We start from the raw sequence: 20,650 nt of genomic DNA on the forward strand, positions 1-20,650 counted from the left end.
TGTATCTTGCTACCTTTTTCTTTTGTTCTTCTGTAGCTTTAATTATCCCTGGATCTGATTTCCAAGATTTCCCAAAATTGTAGAAAAGTGCAACACTATTGGCAAGGAATGGAAGATGGATAAATAAAAAGTTGAGATGTACCTAAAGTTAAGGAATCTAAAGAGGCAATGATAAATGAGTTACTCTTATAGATACACTAATAATCCACAAAATTTTACCACACAAAAAAACCACCTACCAGTAAAAAATACAAGCTGGTTTATTTGTTATATCAGAATAGATTACATCTACTATACAAGCTGGTTTATTTATTACATGAAAACAGATTATTAATCTATTATACAAGTTGGTTTATCTATTACATCAAAAGATACATTTTCCATATGTCCATAACTAACTGTTAAAAAAATGTAAGTTATTTATAAACTTTAAATCATGTACTTATCTACTTTTTAAAATGCAGTGAATACATTAAAAATTCATCAAATACATCATTTTTAAATGATGATTATTTCTCTTGACAAAAATTAAGGGACTTCTCATGTTCAAAGTTATTAACATATTACTTTATTTATAAGCATTAAAATCTCTATATAGCAACAAAACACTTCAGATATCATACCCATATATTTAAAAGATTGCCTTCAAATTCTCTCCACTGCCTTTTTTGAAAACATTCAAACTGACCTTAATTTTAGAAAAAATATTTATAAAGTTGCTTAAAAAAGAAAGTGTTTCTATGGTCATATTTCTCTAATAAAAACACAAAATATGTACTAGACATTTATAAAAATAAATGGAGTCAAGACTTAAATAACAGGAAAAATAAAGCAATGTTTTTAGAATAATACATTTCTGAGATACAAAAATGTGGAATAATAAGATTTCATTTTCAAGATTTTATGTAAGAAAGTATCATACAATAATTTTGTAAGACTTTTTGACATTATCACATATACACAATGTTTACATCTCTTATGAAGCACAGAAAAAGAACAGCTTCTTGAATAAAATAATCCTGTATTTGTTTGGTAAACACCCAAACACTAAATAAATAACCACATAAAGTACAGGTGAAAAAAGGGAAGAAAAGTGATTATCATCTGCTATATATAAAAGTGATTTCTCTTTCTCCAGTATTCTATTTTGCCCAACTTTCTCCATCTATATTTCAGAAAATGCACTGGTACAGACAGAGGAGAGTAAATACAAAGTCAAATTTTCAGCTGTTTCAACAGCTAAATCTCTTGAGAATAAAGCTGGGTAAATTTATGTGGAAAGAATGCTGAATCCTGGCATTTTTCACAGGCAGTAACTTTACTTATTATAACAGTTTCAAAAAGGTGCTAACATGTAAATAAATGTCAGGTTCTTACAGCCAGAAATGAGATTTGCAAGGGACTAATCACCAGTTCAATAAATGATTACAGGTTTGAAAGAAATATTCAGGAATTAAGTATCAAATGAACTTAAATAATTTTTTGCTTCTTCTTTAAAGGTAGAGATTAGACATTTCCACATGGTAGTTTGAACTTAGCTTTAGCAACAGGTCAGACCAGCTAATTTTAAGAATTTACTAAATGAAATAGCTACTCTCTACAATGCCATGGTTGTTTTTTCTAAAGGTTTAAAACAACCTTTATTATTGATGAAAATCAGAAAACACTAGAAAGTGGATAAAATAGCTCTTACAATAATCTAACTACCTCTAGTCTAATTCTCTACTTACATGACATCTTTAGATTATAAATTTGGCTTCCTAAGTACCTGTGTTACAGGTGACGGGTGCCCTGGATCAAAATACAAATATTTCAGTTATTGGGATGATGTATAGAAAGTATAAAGACAAAAAATAATTATCCCACAATCCAGAGATAACTTCTTTTATTTTTGGCACTGCTCTTTTCTTTTCTTTCTTTCTTTCTTTCTTTCTTTCTTTCTTTCTTTCTTTCTTTCTTTCTTTCTTTCTTTCTTTCTTTCTTTCAAAATCACAATTGGGATCATAATGTATTTATTAACATTAATAATAAAAAACACTTATTAGTCACGAGCTATGTGCCACTTAAGCTACACAAGAACTCTATGATAAATCTCATCCTCATTTATAGATGACAAAACTAAGGCCGGGGTTAATTAAGTAGTCCAAGGTTACAGTGAATCAGCGAGCACTTTAATGGCTATTTTATCCCATACCATATGTAGTGTAACTGATAAAACTATCCCTGTATTAAGGTTGGATATTTAGGTTGTTTCCATTTTTCCCCTATAATAGGAGTACTATGATAAGCATCCTAGTAAATAAATCTTTGATCTTATCCCTGATTACTTATGGGTGATTCAGAGATCAAAGGATATTTTAAAAGCTCATTCTACAGGTTGCCATATTGCTTTACAAGAAGGTTTATGAACTTCAGATTATGTTCAGAGTATAACATAACATCGGAAGATACATGTTTCAGGTCAAAGGCTGGGTTCTACACAGACTTGATAATCACTTACCTATGTGACTTTGAGCAAGGCACACAACTTCTCTGAATCTCAATTTATCCATCAGTTAGAAAATAGCTTTATAATTTGTGCATTTTGTTTTTCTAATCTCAAAGAATTATTCTGAGAACCAAGTAAAATATGTCAGAGCTATAAATCAAAAAGCATTGAATAAATATAAGGTGTATAATGGGGTGATAATTACTTAATGAATAGTAATAAAAATGTGTTTATGTCAATATAAAATGCAGTATCATCACAAAAACACTTAAATTAAGTATATTATAAAAAAACATAAAGCTGACCCTCATACCTACTCATTAAAAATTTATTTGCAGCCCCAAAATCAATACTCATGGTGTTTTTGCAGTAATTTATGTATATGCACAAAATGGCAAATAACATGAGTCACTCTATCCACACATTCTCAGCAGAGTTGAACGAGGTGACACTCTGCCTTCTTGTTTCACCTTTACACTGTAAACAAATATCTTTTTCACAGTCTATTTGGTGTCATATTTTTCACATGTTTGTGCTTTTTGTTGGTGACTTTGTTAAAATAGCTCCTAAGTGTAGTGCTAAAGTGCTATCTAATGTTCCTACGTGCAAGGAAACTGCTGTGCCTTACAGAGAAAACATGTGTTAGATATGCTTTGTTCAGGCATAGGTTATAGTGCTGTTGCCCATGAGTTCAGTTTAATGAATCAACAATAAATATTAAATTTTGTGTTTGACCAGAAACATATGTAAAACAAGGTTATGTACTGATTCAGTTAACAAAAATGTTGCCTGCTGGTATGGCTCAGTGGTTGAGTGACAACCCATGCATCAAGAGGTCACAGGTTCGATTCCCAGGCAGGGCACATGCCCAGGTTGTGGGTCAAATCCCCAGTGGGGGGGCATGCGGGAGGTGGCCAGTCGATGTTCTCCCTCATGAATGTTTGTATCTCTCCCTCTCCTTTCCTCTCTCTCTTAAAAGCAATAAAGAAAAAAAATAATAAAATGCATCATTCTTTAACTCTGCATCCCTCACCTCTGACTCTATTAAAAAAAAAAAAAAAATGTTGCGACCAAAAGCTTAAAGGAAGTTAATCTTCTTCCCCCCCTAGAAACAATGGGTATTTGCAGCGACTTGATAGATTGTAACTACCCTGAATAATGAAAATTGACTATAATTATATTTTTCAAAACATGTCTAATCAGCTTTAATTATATACATAGCCCTAGCAACATGAGGAAAGATGATAGAAACAACAGCAAGGAGTCTGGGGTCAGCAAAAGAGGTAGTCCCTGATAGTTGCTGCTATTTTATCATTGTACCTTAATCATTATCCTGTATCATTAACCTCATGGCTCTTTCCTGTCTAACATCCTCTGTGTGTCCATTATAAATTAATCTGGGCTCTTTACTGTTTCCTTCTTACAGATTTTTTGAGTTTCTCTCTCTGGCCTCAGAACTTTAATGCTGAAAAAGAAAAAAATGTAGCTCTAAAATCATATAGGACCTAGAGATACGGTTCTTTTACAACATTGAGAAGTGTAAAGGGTATTTTTGATAATCAGAATTTAGTTATTTGTGATTTCATTCCACATTCCATAAGTAAGATACACACAACACATTCAATAGGTAAATGTACATTTTAAGCCCATTGGGACACAAACTTAGGTTTAAAAAGTCATATATAAATAATAACAGATACTTATTTAGTACTTCCTATATGTCAGGTATGTCTTAAACTGTATTATATTCATCCTTTCAAGAATTATCTGAGACAATACTAGGATCAAACAAATATAAAAATTAGTATTCTCACCCTGGCCGGTTTGGCTCAGCGGCTGGAGCGTCGGCCTGTGGTCCAGAGAGACCCGGGTTCAGTTCCCGCTAAGAGCGCGTACCTCGGTTGTAGTCTGTCCTCGGCCATGGTTGGTTGTGTAGGTGGCAGCCACTCGATGTGTCCCTTTCACGTCGATGTTTCTCTCTCTCTCTCTTCCTCTCTCTCCCTCCCACTCTAACTTAACAAAAAATGGAGAAATGTCCTCAGGTGAGGATAAAAAAAAAAATTAGTATTCTCATACTACAATTTTTGAAAATGTGTAACTTATTTGCATTCATTTAAAATATCAAATATATGCTAATCTAATTTAAAGGCAGAATTATTCAAATAGGGCAATTTAGATAGGCTTGACTATTCTGACCTTCCCTTCAAAATATACCTGTCTCATTCTCAAATTAGCTATGAAATCTTCACAGCTTTTTTTTTTTTTACTATATTCAAAAAAAAAAAATTCAAATTATACTATATAAGAAAGTCTGGCATAAAGTTTTCATTATTTGGCAATTTATTAATTTTCCTGTTTTTCCCCACTTACATGCGTAATAGCTTAAGAGTTTAGCAACAGTCTCAAATTATTTTGGGATAGAAATCTAACTTTTTTTTCTTAAACATAAAATTTACTGTCCAATTTAGGAAATAAAGTTAGAAAATATGTCTGGAATACTAAAGTCATTTCAGAGGTCAGTGCTTTTTTATAAATTTAAAATAGATGAGGTAATGAAAACAAGCATCTGTTTTACTCATACTAAATATCCCAATAAGACAACTGTAATGTTTAATAATAAATCTCTGAAGAACAATTTTTATGTCAAAGTATAATATAAGGCCAGAATGAGCTAGCGAAAAATGCCACATGGAAAAATTTCACTACTTACGCGAGGACTTTTTGTTTTTTTAATCCTCACCCAAGGACATTTTTGCATTTATCTTCAGATAGAGCGGGAGGGAGAGAGGGAGGAAGAGAGAGAGAGAGAAACATCAATGTGAGAGAGACACATCGACTGGTTGCCACCCAGAAGGGGACAAACCACAACCGAGGTACGTGTCCCTAGTGGGAACCAAACCCGGGTCTCTCTGGTCTGCGGGCCCACGCTCTAACCACTGAGCCAAACTGGCCAGGGCACGAGGAAATATTTAAAAAGTACTATACGTTCTGAAAGTAATCATATACACTACAAGAATATAAGACTTACAAATATAGTTACAACTGTGCCTTATTCTCAAAAATAAAATAAGCATGTTTTGTTTTTCAACTAAATTACAGGACAATTTAACAAAAAGAATACAGTATCATAACATGCAAGACTGTGAAGTGAAACCAGGTATTAATTAAAATCATTCAAGTCATTGAACCCATTTTAAATTGCACCCATTTAAATCATCTTATATACTTTATGGTAATGTTTTGAAAATTACTTATTAACAAAGATTTATGAAACATGTGCCTTCATTATAATAAATCAGACTATCTTACTGACTAAACTTTTTCTATGTAAAAATATCAGAGGTTAACAATCACCTTACTTCTTTGATACTCACATATGCACACACATTTAAATTTGGAACTATATTACTTTTAAAAAGTATACTACATTGAAATAATTTATTGAAGTTAGCAAATATTTGAAAATGCAGCATTATATACTTTTCACGAAGCAAAAGACAAAACTGTTAGCTACCATAGCAAAAGAATAAGTTGTGAAATTAAAAAATATTTAGAGAAAATAGCTTGATACTGAAACATAAAAATCACAGTTTAAAAGAAAGGTTTAGAATATATGTTATAGAATCATGTAAGTACATGTTTTTATTCCACCTATACCAGAGACTAGCTATGTGGCCTTGGGCAAGGATAACAGGCTAACCTACTTAAGCCTAAATTTTCTCATCTATAAATTGGAAATAATACTAACGTACTAGATGTGCAGTAAACGATACAAGGTATTTAAGAAAATGCCTTTTAAACACACAATAAATGGTAGCTATTATTATTACTATTATTACTGATGTTATCAAAAGTAGTTTTCAAAAGCAATCTATTCAATATGTAACATTTTAAAAACAGTATTTATATACTTATTGTTCTAGAAATACTGCTCATATCTATTTTTCAAGAAATACTGTTTTAGTGTTGCTAATTGTGAGTTCAGTCCTAATGTTAAATTATTATTAATTATCTGTTTAAATAACAAAAATTGCTTAGCTATGACCTTTATAACCAAAGGATATCATTCCAAAACCAGAAGAACCATGTCACATACATCCAGAATTTGGTTGCCAAATATATTCCAAGGGGCAATGCACTATGCATTGAATGATCAAAAAAGGATCTGTAAAACATAAGTTTTATAAAATTTGAGCTCTATATTTCATTGTGAAAATAAGTGTTTACATATTTAAATGAAATTCACACACGCTTTATATAATAAACTCTAGTTTAACCAAAATCCAGAAGTTCAGGATGCTTAAATACTAAGACTGTTTTGACAGTAAGCAACAATAAATGACTTCATAGCTGAATGCCTCAGCAAGATTTTGACGTTCCCTTTAATTCATCAAGAATATATTACATTTACTTAAAAAAATTTTTTTCTTTATTGATCTTAGGAAGAGAGGGAGAGAAAGACAGGAACATTGATGAGAGAGAACACTGATGGGCCGCCTCCTGCACGCCCCCCACTGGGGATTGGGCCCACGACCTGGGTATGTGCCCTGCCTGGGAATCCAGCAGGCGACCTCTTGGTGCATGGGTCGATGCTCAGCCACTGAGCCACACTGGCAGGGCTACATTTTTTAAAGTTCAGTTTTATTCTTTTTTTGATTGCTTGTAGTCTATTTCACTTTTTAAAAAATTGATTTGAGAGAGAGAGAGAGAAAAGGAGAGGGAGAGAGAAATAGAAACATTGACGAGAGAGAAACATCAAACTGCTACCTTCGGCATGCCTCCTACTGGGGATTGAGACTGTAACCCCGGCATGGGTCCTGACCAGGAATCAAACTGGTGACCTCTTGGTGCATGGGTCAATGCTCAACCACTGAGCCACACTGGCCAGGCTCCATTTACTTTTCAATGTCAAATTTTCAGTGTACTTTTACACTCTTAATAAAAAATTCAACTTTAGTATATATAGTAACTCTATCATTCAGCATGTTATTCACTGATGATGTGTTATAATTTGACAATAAGTACAAAGTAATCCTCAAGTTTTTCTCTATATTTCATCATCATTTCTCCTAATCTACATACTCCTGTTAAGTCTTCACCAATCTTTTCAAGTAGAATGCACTGCTAATTTAGTGGAACTGAAGGTCATTCATTATTTACAGCATTAGAATCCAGGAAAAATAAGTATTAATAAATTTCATCAAATATAAGCAGGATCAACCACCCATGTAGGCTAAATAGAAAATCTTGGTAAATTCCCTGTTATAACGGCCCTCAAAGCTCCTAGAAACACTTAAATGAGATTAATTCCCTAGAACTAAGCCAACTTCCTGAGAGTTAATACATTAGTGTATTACTGGTCATTCTCATCTCTCTGTGTAGATTATTTGAAAAACTCGCTTCTGAAATTCAGGTGAAAACAAAGTACTAAAGGAATGAATGGAAGTTAGGTGGGAAGTTCTGGATCCCAGACACCTGCCTAGGTTTGCTGGATGGGCAACTTTAAGGCAATGGGATCTAAGGACAAAAAAAAATTATCATAATGTTTAAAGAAAGAAGAGGGAGGAGAAAATAATAATAAAAACTGAGCTTACTTCATATGCTTAGACTTTACCTTGCTGCTAAAATCAAACCTCTTTCTTGCATATTGCCTATGACTAAAGAAAATATAATTTGTATGAAAAGGTAAGCTCAAGCATTAATATTACGTAGAAAGAAGCAATATGTATATTACATTTAAAGTTCAACAAACTCAAGTCCACTTTTATTGAAATGATTAAAACTGTATTTGCTTTAAAACTTAATGCTAGATGGTCACCAAAAGCACCTTTAGAATCAGTTTAACAATGTTAAAAATCTTAAATATTTCACATATAAATTTGCCAAAATTCTTTAACATTAAATTAAGATCAAACATGGTACATAAAGGCAATGTTCTGAACATACAAAACATTGATTTTATATAGCAGAATCCAAATTATAATCTTTCATTTATAGTTAAAATATAGTTAAAAATGACATACTTACTTTGAAAGAAACTGTACTGTAGCCCAAACACCACCATACATAAGCCCTTTAATGAGCCAAGAATCAATATTTAGGTCTGCTATAAACCCAACCAGCCAAATAACGAGGAAAGGAGTTCCTAGCATTACTTTCTGCCGAAATTCCTGTACAGAAAACAACAACAACAATTAGTAAGAAAGTTCTGCAGGTTTCAAGTAACCTCAATATGAACCACTGTTATACCTTTGTGAAAACATGCAACAGATAGTGAAATTCATTCATTCAAATATGCTTACTATATGCAGGTATTATTCAAGGTGCTGTTCTCTGTCTTCAGGAAACAGACAATAAATAATTTAAAAGTACTTGGTTAAAACTGTGAAAATGAGAACAGAAGTTATAGGAGTGTGTCTAGATAGTCAGATATAGAAGAGAGCAGTACCACCTGCTAACACATGGACAGGCTAGAAAACAGTTCATGACAAACCCCACCCCATTTTACCAGGGGCATTGATAACTAGAGACCAAGGACAATCAGAATGATGGATGGTCTAAGAACTGTATTAGATAAGAAAACTGAGGATGCTTAGGCTGGAGAAGACATTTTGAATGATACATATAAACAACACCTTAAAACCTTAAAATGAGATGGAGAACAAAATCAAACAATCTACAGGGTACCAGAATCCATAGAATTCTGAGATTATGTGCCTCTGAAAACATATCAAAGCCGAGTAGTTCCCTCCCGAGGTAGTTCTTTTTCATTTTTATAGTTGTCTGGTTGTTAGAAAGTCCATTCTAAGTATAAAACCCATCTATTCCCTTGTAGCATCAACCACAATAGTTATCTTCAGAGCAACATAAAGTAGCCTATTGCCTCTTCTACATAATAGCCCCATCACAAACTTACATGACTCTATCAAGTGTCTTGCGTTATCCTGGGTAACAAAGCTACAGACTTTTTCATATAAACAGCCATGTCTTTCCCAATTCAACTATTGTAATTCATTTTCTGAACTACATATTTAATTTTAACTTAAATTAATGAATAAACATATCAACTCAAGTTTTATTTTGTTGTAATTAAATAAGTAATCGTTCCAATTTGTTTTTTTCATCTCTAGTATTTTGAATTTTATATCAAGACATCAGAGATTTATAACTAGAGGAAATAATGTATAGGTAAGGGGGTTACTGGTGGTAGAGAAAGTAGACCTGTGTCATTTGAAAAAGTCTTTTCTAGAATTTTCTGTAATTTGGCTTTTTAGTCAAGATACTTGTTTTTCTTCAGCAATGTCCACATTTCTTCATTATCAAAAAATAAGATATAATTCACATATAGTAAAATTCACCTTTTCTGTATAGTTCTCTGAGTTTTGATTAACATACATAGTTGTGTAACTAGCATTAAAATCAAGACACAGAACAGTTATATAAAGTCAGGAAATACCCTGTGACCGCAGTCCCAGCCCCTGGTAAATACTGATCTAATTTCTGTCCCTACACTTTTTCCTTTGCAGTAATGTCATACAAATGGAATAATGCTGAATGCAATCATTTAAGTCTGGCTTCTTTCACTTCAAAAATGCATTTGACATTCATCCACGTTGTTGTGTAAATCAGTAGTCAGTTCCTTTTTAATGCTGAGTAGTATTCTGCAGAGGTTCTCAACCTGTAGGTCGAGACCCCTTTGGGGGTTGAACAACCCTTTCACAGGGGTCACCTAAGACATAAAAGTAGCAAAATTAAGTTAAGAAGTAGCAGCGAAAATACTTTTATGGTTGGGGGTCACCACAACATGAAGAACTGTATTAAAGGGTCGTGGCATTAGGAAGGTTGAGAACCAATGCATTACAGGATTTATCAGTTTTGTTTTTTATCCATTTCTCAGCTAAGGGATTAGAGTTGTTTCCAGTTTTGATGACTGTGAATAAGGCCACTATAAACATTTACATGCAGTTTTTGTGTAGCATAAGTTCACTTTACTTGGTTAAATATCTATGCATGAGATTTCTAGGTTTTTGTCAAACTCATATAACATATAACATATATATTATAAAGGTGTGATGGTTATGTTCTACTTTTATAGACATAAAAAAATCTATTTTCTCTTATATTTTACTATGGAAACTTTCAAATATAGAGTAAATTCTAAAGAATTTTATACTGAATATCTGTATGTCCACCACCTAGCTTCTACAATTCAGTAATCTATTTTTTTTATCCTCACCCAAGGATATTTTCCCATTGATTTTTTTTTTAGATAGAGTGGGAGGGAGGGAGAAAGAGAGAGGAACATTGATGTGAAAGAGACACACTGACTGATTGCCTCCTAGATGACCCCAACTCCGGCCAGGGATCAAACCTGCAACGGAGGTACGAGGTACGTGCCCTTGACCGGGAATCAAACCTGCACCTCTTTGGTCTGCGAGCCTATGCTCTAACCATGGAGTCAAAGCAGTCAGGGCGGTAATCTATTTTTTCATTACATTTTTTATTTGGAATAACTGTAATTCATATGCAGTTGTAATAAATAATACAGACAGATCTTAAGTATCCTTTAACTAGGTATCCCCAATGACAAACATCTTGCAAAACAGTAATACAATACTACAACCAAGATATTGACATCGATACAGCTAAGATACAGAACATTTGCATCACTATAAGGATTCCTCATGTTGTCCTTTCATAATAACCTCCCTCCAACCCTACCATTACCCTCATAATTAACCTCAGGCAAACACTGATCTGTTTTGTATTTCTATAATTTTGTTATGTCAAGATTTTTATATAAATGGACTTCCGGTCAAGATGGCGGAGTAGGGAAATGCAGTATCGCATTCTCCCACAACCACATCCAAGTTACAACAAAACTACAGAACAACCATCATCCAAAACCGCCTGAAATCAAGCTGAATGGAAGTCCTACAACTACGGAATTAAAAAAAAAAAAAAAAAGCAGCTACATCCAGACCGGTAGGAGGGGCGGCGGCGCGACAGGCTGGTCCCACACCCAAGTGTGGCGGATAAAAATCAGGAGGCTCCCGAGGCTGGGAAGGTTCTCCCTGAGGACTGAGGGGTCCCCGTCCCACACCAGGTGCCCCGCTCAGGTTTCCAGTGCCAGGAAGAGAAGTCCCCATAACTTCTGGCTGGAAAAACCAGCGGAAACTGAGGCTCAGGGAAGCTGACCTGGCTGGAACCACAGGCAGCTCTTTAAAGGGCCCGCGCACGGACTTATCGGACTCTCTCCCTCTAAGCTTGGAGGGGAGGCAGCTCCAGGGGCACCAGAGAAATACAGGGAAGAACTGAGCTGTTTGGCACTGGAGCGAGAGCTGGAGAGGGGGCTTCCTCGGGGACAAACGTGCTGTAAGAGGCCTTTGTTCCTTTGGTGAGCCCTTCTCTGGGGCGGCAGACAGTCGCCATATCTGGGACTCCAGCAACCTGGCTCACACTGGTAGCCCCGCCCCACCCAACTTTCAGGCCCACCCAAGCTGTTGCCACTTGCTTAACCATAGGATTGGCCTGTCTTGGATCCTGCTTCAGGTTTTTCCTAAATTCTTTCAAACGAGCAGCATTGGGTCTCAGCGAGCCCTATACCTCTCATTAAGTAATACACAGAAACACACACAGGGAGGCAGCCAAAATGAGGAGACAAAGAAACAGGTCCCAAATGAAAGAACAGAACAAAACCCCAAGAAAAGAACTAAGTGAAATGGAGATAAGCAACCTAACAGATGCTGAGTTCAAAATACTGCTTATAAGGATGTTCAATGAACTCAGTGAGGGCCTCAAGAGCATAAAAAAGGACCAGTCAGAAATGATCGCTGCACAGTTAGAAACGAAGGAGGCTTTAACTGAAATAAAGAATAATTTACATAGCTTCAATAATAGAGTACGTAAATCCAAGGAGCAAACCATCGATTTGGAATATAAGGAAGCAAAAAACGCCCAATCAGAACAGCAAAAAGAAAAAAGAATCCAAAAAATGAGGATAGTGTAAGGAGCCTCTGGGACAACTTCAAGTGTGCCAACATTCACATCTTGGGGGTGCCGGAAGGAGAAGAGAGAGAACAAGAAATCGAAAACCTGTTTGAAACAATAATGGCAGAAAACTTTCCTAACTTGGTGAAGGAAACAGACACACAAGTCCAGGAAGCACAGAGAGTCCCAAACAAGATGAACCCCAAGAGGCACACACCAAGACACATCATCATCAAAATGCAAAAGGTTCAAGACAAAGAGAGAATTTTAAAAGCAGCAAGAGAAAGGCAGCTAGTTACCTACAAGGGAGTTCCCATTAGGCTGTCAGCTGATTTCTCAAAAGAAACTTTGCAGGACAGAAGGGAGTGGCAAGAAATATTCAGAGTGATGAAAACCAAGAACCTACAACCAAAATTACTCTATCCTGCAAAGCTGTCATTTAGAATCGATGGACATATAAAAACTTTCCCAGACAAGAAAAAGTTAAAGGAGTTCATCACTACCAAACCGTTATTATATGAAATGATGAAGGGTCTTTTTAAAGAAAAAGATAAAATGTATGAACAAACAAAATGGCAATGAATACATATCTATCAACAATGGAATCTACAAACAAAATGAACAGGAAGAACAGGAACATTCTCATAGATACAGAGAACATTTTGTTGGTTGCCAGTTGGGAAGGGGGTTGGGGGAATGGGTGAAAAAGGTGAAGGGATTAAGAAGCACAAATTCATTGCTAGACTGACAAACCTCAAAGGGAAAGGGGTTAGGGGGGTGGGAAGAGATAAACCAAAGAACTTATATACATAACCAATGGACACGGACAATAGTTTGGGAAAAGGTGGGAGGGGGGCGGGAGGGGGGAGGAGGGGGTTAATGGGGGAAAAATGTGGAACATCTGTAATACATTTTACATCCAACAATAAAGATGTGGAGAAAAAAAAAAAAGATTTTTATATAAATGTATATAACCTTACATAATTGGTGTTTTCACTTAACATAATTCTCTGGAAAGTCATCCAGGTTAGTGCTTGTATCATTAGTTCGTTTCTTTTTATTTCTGAGGAGTATTCCAGGGTATGAATGTACCCCAGTTTGTTTACCTATTTACCCATTGAAGGGCTTTGGGGTTGCTTCCAGTTTTGGGCCATTATGAATAAACCTGCTATAAACATGCACATACAGGATAAATGACTAAGAGTGAAGTTTCTGGGTTGCATGATAACTGCATCTTAAGTTAAAAAAAAAAAAAAAACCCCAAAACTTCCACACTCTTCTCCAGAAGCTATACTGTTTTACATTCCCACCGGCAATGTATGAGGAAATGTGTTGATTTCTCCTTTATTTCTGAAATATATTTTCCACTGGTTTGGGATGTTGGGTTGATAGTTCTTTCCAATCAGCACTTGGAAAATGTGCCACTTCCTTCTGGGCTCTGTGGCTTCTGATGAGAAATCCAGTCCTTTGAATTGTCTTATCCCCATTAGTAAAGGGATTTCAAGATTTTTATTTTCCCAGAAGTTCGAGTATGTGTTTGGTAAGGATTTCTTTGAGTTTATTCTGTTTAGGATTCATTCTGTTTCTTAATCCATAGTTTTGTCTTTTGCAAAATTTGGAGAATTTTTTGACCATTGTATCTTTGAGTACTTTTTCAGTTTCACCCTCTCTCTCTTCTTCTGGGGCTCCAATCATATTAATGTTGGATATTCTGTTATAACCACAGGTCCCTAACCCTCTGTCCATTTTCTTTTTAGTTTATTTCCTTTTGCTGTTCAAAATGGGTAATTTTTATTGTTCCATCTTCAAGGTCACTAATTTTTTCTTGTCTCCTAGCTATTGAGCCCATCCAATGAGTTTTTAAAATTTTGGTTACTGTAATTTTCAGGCTTAAAATTTTTATTTGTTTTTTCTTTATACTCTATTTCTATTTCTTTGCTGCAACCCTACTTTTCATTTGTTTCAAACATGTTCATAATCACTCAGTGAAGCCTTTTTATGATAGCTGCTTTAAAATCTTTCATCAGATAATTCTATTATCTCTCATAGTGTTGGCATCTGCTGACTCTCTTTTCATTGTCTCAGATCTTGGTTCTTAGAATGATGATTGATTTCCTTTCGAAACCTGGACATTTTGGGTATTGTGAGATACTGGATCTTATTTAAATCTTTTCTTTTACATTAATTCCTCTGATGTAGCTTAGGAGGGCAGTGAAATACTTTCTAATTCCTGCCAGGTGGGATGGAAGTCCAGGATTCCCACTTGGCCTCCACTAACACCTAAGGACAGGGCTCCTCATTACTGTTCAGCAAAGCTGTGACTTCTAGCTCTCCACCATGTCTCTACTGATACCTCCCTGGCTGGGAGGGTTAGGAGTGCCTCATTACTATTACCTGTGTGTTCTCCCCTGATACAGCAGGGGACAGAACCTCATTCATAGCCACTGGGAAAGAAAGTCCCAACCCTTTACTCAAACTTCTCTGATACCATCTTTGAAGTTAGAGTACTTCATTATAGCCTGGAGAGGGTAGATGTCCAGGCCTTCGCTGGTGTGACTCAGGGTGGAGCCACAGTGTTTTCTGTAGTGTTTGGCTACAGTAGAAAGTTATTTTCTAAAAGTTTCTATTTTGTTAAGTTGCCTTTTTTTGTGGTCCTTTGACTAGAGAACAGACTTTTTTGTTGCAGCCTTTTCTGTCTGCACCCATTCCTGATTCTACATTGTTGGCTTTGTCAGGTCCACTTCTAGGACATATGAGGCAAAAAAAAAACCCCACGCCAAACCAAGCAAGTAAGCAAGTAAGCAAACAAATAACACAGGGAACTCAACACCATGTAATTCTTTGGGGCCTGAACTTCCATTCGTTTTGTAAATAACATCCAGGTTTTTCAGTTGTACTTAGCAGGGAGGAATAGGGAAACGTACATGTACTACTCCATGATCCCAGATTTATTTTCACATAGTCAATAAACAACATTAAAAAGGAAGATATTGTGAGATTTCCACTGTTAACAAAGGTATCATGGGTTTTTAAATGTGGAGAAATCCTAGCTTAGAGACTTCCATCTAACTTCTCATTAATCAAGTTAACACTCTTTTAACCATAAATCTGCCTATCTAAAATTTTCTCACCTTCAAAACCCAAAAGTTCTTAGTTTTCTAAAATCAAAATTCCTTCCATATCTAATTGTCTATTAGCACTGCCCCAATTTTTTTTTTCCTTTTGAGATGACTTATTTTTGGTATATACTATTGAGTCCTAGGTATTAGTCTTCTTGTTTAGTTTTAAATATAGACTATTTCACAAACTAGCAAATCATGTTCATGATTCAAATTTCTCTAATTTGAGATGAAAAATGGACAGTCTACAAAATTATAAGTACTTAATTCCACAAAGCCCCTATCACATATTTTTTATCTAGTAACCTTTTTAAAAAAAGGTAATATATTTAAAGCTAATGCAAAATAACAAACCAAAAAACACAGGAATATTCGACTTCTGAACTAATCATGATAATAATATAAATGTTAATAAAAATGTGCTAAACTTTTTAATGAAATTTTTTTAAAACAAATCATATCCAGACACACAAACCTGATATATAGTTAATTACTGCTATAATAAGTAACTCTAAATGTTAATGAATATCTAGAATTTACAATGTCATTTTCATCTGACAATATATTTTTAAAAATCTTTACAATAGTGACACTAAACAAATGAAAGCACAGACTATGGGACATACCAAAGTAATACAAGATACTTGTATTATGAGCCTAATTATTACGAAGGACAGAGCAACACCAAAGAACATAATAAACCATTTTATATCATATCTAATAGAAAAACTAAAGAGTTAATGTAACTTGCAAAAACTGTTCATTACAGTTGTCCCTCGTTTATCGTGGTTAATCAGTTCCAGACTCTAGCAGTTACACCTCATGTTGAAAGATTCCTGGGGTGCTCAAATACATAGGCCTACAGTCCATATGTACAGTAATTTTACTTTTAATTGTAATACAGGGGTGTATAATTGACTCAGACAACAAAGAGTGCTGTATCATTTTCACTGTCTCGATCAACTTTTTTTTTTTTTTATCCTCACCCGAGGACATTTTTCCATTTTTTTGTTCAGACAGTGTGGGAGGGAGGGAGAGAAAGAGAGAGAGACAGAAACATTGACGTGAAAGGGACACATCGGGTGGCTGCCACCCGCACGACCAACCAGGGCCAAAGACAAAATGCAACTGAGGTACATGCCCTTAGTGGGAACAGAACCCAGGTCTCTCTAGACCACAGGCTGATGCTCTAACCGCTGAACCAAACCGGCCAGGGCTCGTATCAACTTTTTTTTTTTTTTGTGGTATGTGCTCCTAGCAGGAACCAAACCCGGGACTCTCTGGTCCACAGGCTGATGCTCAACCGCTGAGCCAACTGGCCAGGGCTCGTATCAACTTTTTAATGAATATCTTTGAAAAAAAGTGATAGAGGGAAGATGTGAAAGTCAAAGCATAAACTGGGGAGGGACGACTGTATTCTCAATCATGGCATAGAAAATAGGCAAGTTTATAAACTTTATATACACATTAGTATGCTTTTCAGCTCATGAAGGAAGTCTAAACTACAAGTAAATGAGGCATGCTTTCAAATGTATTTCCCTTTATTCAAAACTTGTCACTTTGTTCTGATAACAGACAGATCAATGTTAACGTTAAGAAAATAGTTTTACTACTGGAACAACCTGAAGAAGAAATACATAAAATAATACTCAGTCCTTAATGCCATTCAAGTTGTGATTACTGACAAGTGAGCAAATATCTTGTCAATTATTTAGGTATATAAAAATTGTCAGTCAGCTATTTTTTTCCCTTTTAAGGGAAATTTTAAGGAATACCAACTCTTTTGAAAAATGTTCTGTTTTGAAATCATATAGGCAATTGAGCAAAAGTCACACAGTTTATAATTGAAAGTATATGAAAGATCTAAAATGGGATTTTTATAGAGAAGTGAAAAATATGTTTCCTCTCTTTAAAAAAATGTTGCAACATATCACAAAAGAATGAAAAGCTTAACTTAATAAGAGGTAGAGAGAGTTGTGAGCAGCTGAAAAAGATATTAAAACTAAGATTTTTTTATAATTGATTATCATATTAACAAATGCACTTAAACAAAAAACTTTTATCTCTCTATTACTTAACAAAGGCCAGCTGAATCAATGAACTAAAATTTATGTTAAGAGACTATGGAGATTTAAACAATTTCACATATACCCTTCTTAATTATAACACAAACAGATCATCAGCCAAGTAGGTAGAACCCTGAGATACTTTGCTATCTACCTTCATTGTATCCTGGGTGAAATATTTTTAAAAATACATTGGCCAATGACAAAATTAAAGGCTGTAAATGCTCATGAAAAGAAATTGTGCTTATGAATCTTACTTAAAAAGACTATATTTGAAAATCTTCGGTCATGAATTTACCTTATCAGCTTTCAGCTTTCTAAGGAAAGATGGATTATCATATCCTTTTGCTTGCCTTGCCTCTTGCAAATGGTTGATCATCCAGACATTTTTTCTCTGCTTTGCCAAATCCAGTGCTGATTCACCCTGATAATGTAAGTGGAAGATATTCATATTAAAAATAAAAGCAAAATATTTTAGTTACTAACTTTTAAAGCCCTTCCATAAAAAGAAATTGACTGCACTCTTAGTTCATTACTGTTTTTACACTGGGCAGTCAATTATTAGAAGAATATAAATCCTTAAATATTACTTAGTATGCTTTCCCATTCAAAGTGCAATCACATGTATTTATTCATACAGATTCTATTTTTTCTAGCACCTGACTTATATTAGAGAGCAAATCAAAAAGTAGGTATTTTAGCACCTGCTGGATCAGAGGCTATCATAAAGTTTATCAGTTATTTCATATTTTTTAAAGGTTTCATTAGTAATAGTTATTGCAACATAACATCCTGATATATCAAATTCTCAGAACTCTTTCGGTTTAATTTCAATGATGACAAAAGTCTGAAGATGAGAACAGGAATGAAAAAAAAATCAACTTATACTTCTACTACTGTTGTACTGCCATTCTTGACCACCTTAAATTCATTCACCCATAGAAATTTCCAAAGAGAATAAGAGCAGTGACAAAAAAAAAAAGTGAGACTCAAGTTATGAATTTGTAGCTTCCTTTTATCTCAACAAAAAGAAAGCCAAGGTATATATGGAAACGTAATTAAAATGTTTTAAAAGAAGAAACAAGAAATAGCATTCCTAATTCTATATCTATGCTTCCTTTTGTCTGCATTAATTTAAAATCTTATTGTGCTTTAAATTAGTCATACACCTACATATCTATTCTATTTAATATTCTCCATTATTTATCTAGTTCTTTAAGTATAAAAATGAAATTAAATATTTTGTTTGCCGAAATTTCAGGAATGTATGAATGAATATTCAAAATTACTTACAAAAAACAACTAAAATTTTAATTTAAAAAACTGGATGAAAATAAAGGAATAAGAAGCCTTGGGGTGCCTTACTTAAGAGGGATGATTATTTATCAAGTATGAAGTACAGTTTATTTTTTTAAAAACCTGAAAAATAAAAAGAAGCAAGCAATAAACAAACACACCACTACCACCAATAGCAACAAACTATATTACCACTACAATAACGAAACAAAAAAAGCCCAACCAATCCTTTAATAAAAAGATCAACAGTATTTAATTAGGAATAGACTAATCTAGGTGGGTCTTCCACAAATAGGAATATTTACTTTAAAATATCTCCTTACCTATTGAAAGAATCTATCACCTAAGTTGTTAGAACCAGCTAATTAATCCAAACTATAAAGATTACCTGAATAAAAGCAATCCCTTGGGTAACAACTCCCAGAGAATATTCTGCAGTTGCCTCGGTCCAGCTGAGCATCCCTTCCACTAGAGGGCCATGTGACACCTAGGGATTGCCTAGATAAAAAGATGGAGGGAGCTTTAAGAATAATCTTTCAACTACTCCTCTAGTCAACTGACTGCTTTTATATAGTTCTTTTATTCAGCTGGTAAAATAAACAAGCAGTTAATTTAAAGAACTGTATTAAAACCAGGACTCCAAATCAAGTCTATATTTGATCACTCCATGTGTTAGCTAAAATAGTAAACAATAGTAACATCAGCAGTAACAACAAGAATCATGGAGTATTTATGGACGATGTGATAATACAAGAAATTCTTCAAGGATTTTGGTGAGATAAACATTATAGAAGGTGGAGGGTAGAAGATCATATTTTGCCTAAGTGAGGTTGAATTTCATTATTAAAATGAAGGAAATTCTTCCTTGGAGACCATCTAGGTCAGGTACTTATGAGGTAATGAAAACTATTTTCTGAAAACAGTTTCTTACCTCATTTCCAGAAACTATATATGAGTCTTCCAACAAAGCTCAGTAATTTTATATTCTTCATAAGCTAAAAATTATGTCCTTTGATAATTTTAGAAAGAAAAAATTACAAATTCTTGGGCATCACTCAGAAATTATTTCCTCAATACTCAATTCATCTGTATTTATCTGCATTACCAAAAATATGTGCAAGAAGGTAAAATATATTTTTTTAATTTACAAATGAGGTGTTACCATAAAAAAGGATAACTACATAGGTCATTTAAAAAAATTCTTAGTATTCCCAAATCACTACCTCCTATTGTTACTAAATTCAAATTATTCTATGTAACTATTATCTAGATTCCTAAATTCTTTTATCTATTATCTAGGGTTCTTAAATTTTTTTGAGTCATCAGATGAAAGCCATTGGCATTCTTCCTAGAAAATGCTGAAACATAACTTTTTAATAACAATTTCAGAGGTCCATGGCTCCACCCCTAACCACGATCCACGGTGAGTTCCAAATTAAGAACATCTAATCTGGGGTATATGGCCTTTTCTAATCTTCCTAAGGATCAAAATAGCCATTTCCAAGTTACCTACCACTTAATATTAATTGTATCCAAAACAAGTTCTGTCTTCTTTTGATAAAAGAATTTGTTCATATATTAAAATAATTGAATTCCTTACTCAAATAACTAATTTACAAGGGTAAATACCTAGTTAACATAAAGACAGATTTCCAAGAAACTTAAGCTTCACCTTATTTAGGAAATAGCCA

The 20,650-nt window shown here is 34.3% G+C and overlaps 1 protein-coding gene across 5 annotated transcripts in view; it reads right to left on the reverse strand.

Annotated features, from left to right (window-relative positions):
• The window catches only part of ZDHHC17 (zinc finger DHHC-type palmitoyltransferase 17), a 101,557-nt gene that overhangs the window by 16,744 nt on the left and 64,163 nt on the right, over positions 1-20,650 (reverse strand). For all 5 annotated transcript variants that reach the window (XM_036250797.1, XM_036250796.1, XM_036250799.1 and 2 more), the window contains 4 exons: positions 17,962-18,087; positions 8,516-8,658; positions 6,553-6,653; positions 14-138 (listed from right to left, as the gene is read on the reverse strand). In XM_036250797.1, coding sequence (XP_036106690.1) covers positions 14-138; positions 6,553-6,653; positions 8,516-8,658; positions 17,962-18,087 — 495 coding nt within the window. The remainder of the gene's footprint in view (positions 1-13; positions 139-6,552; positions 6,654-8,515; positions 8,659-17,961; positions 18,088-20,650) is intronic.

Source organism: Molossus molossus, unplaced genomic scaffold (genome assembly GCF_014108415.1).
Source record: "Molossus molossus isolate mMolMol1 unplaced genomic scaffold, mMolMol1.p scaffold_m16_p_10, whole genome shotgun sequence".
Lineage (NCBI taxonomy): Eukaryota > Metazoa > Chordata > Mammalia > Chiroptera > Molossidae > Molossus > Molossus molossus.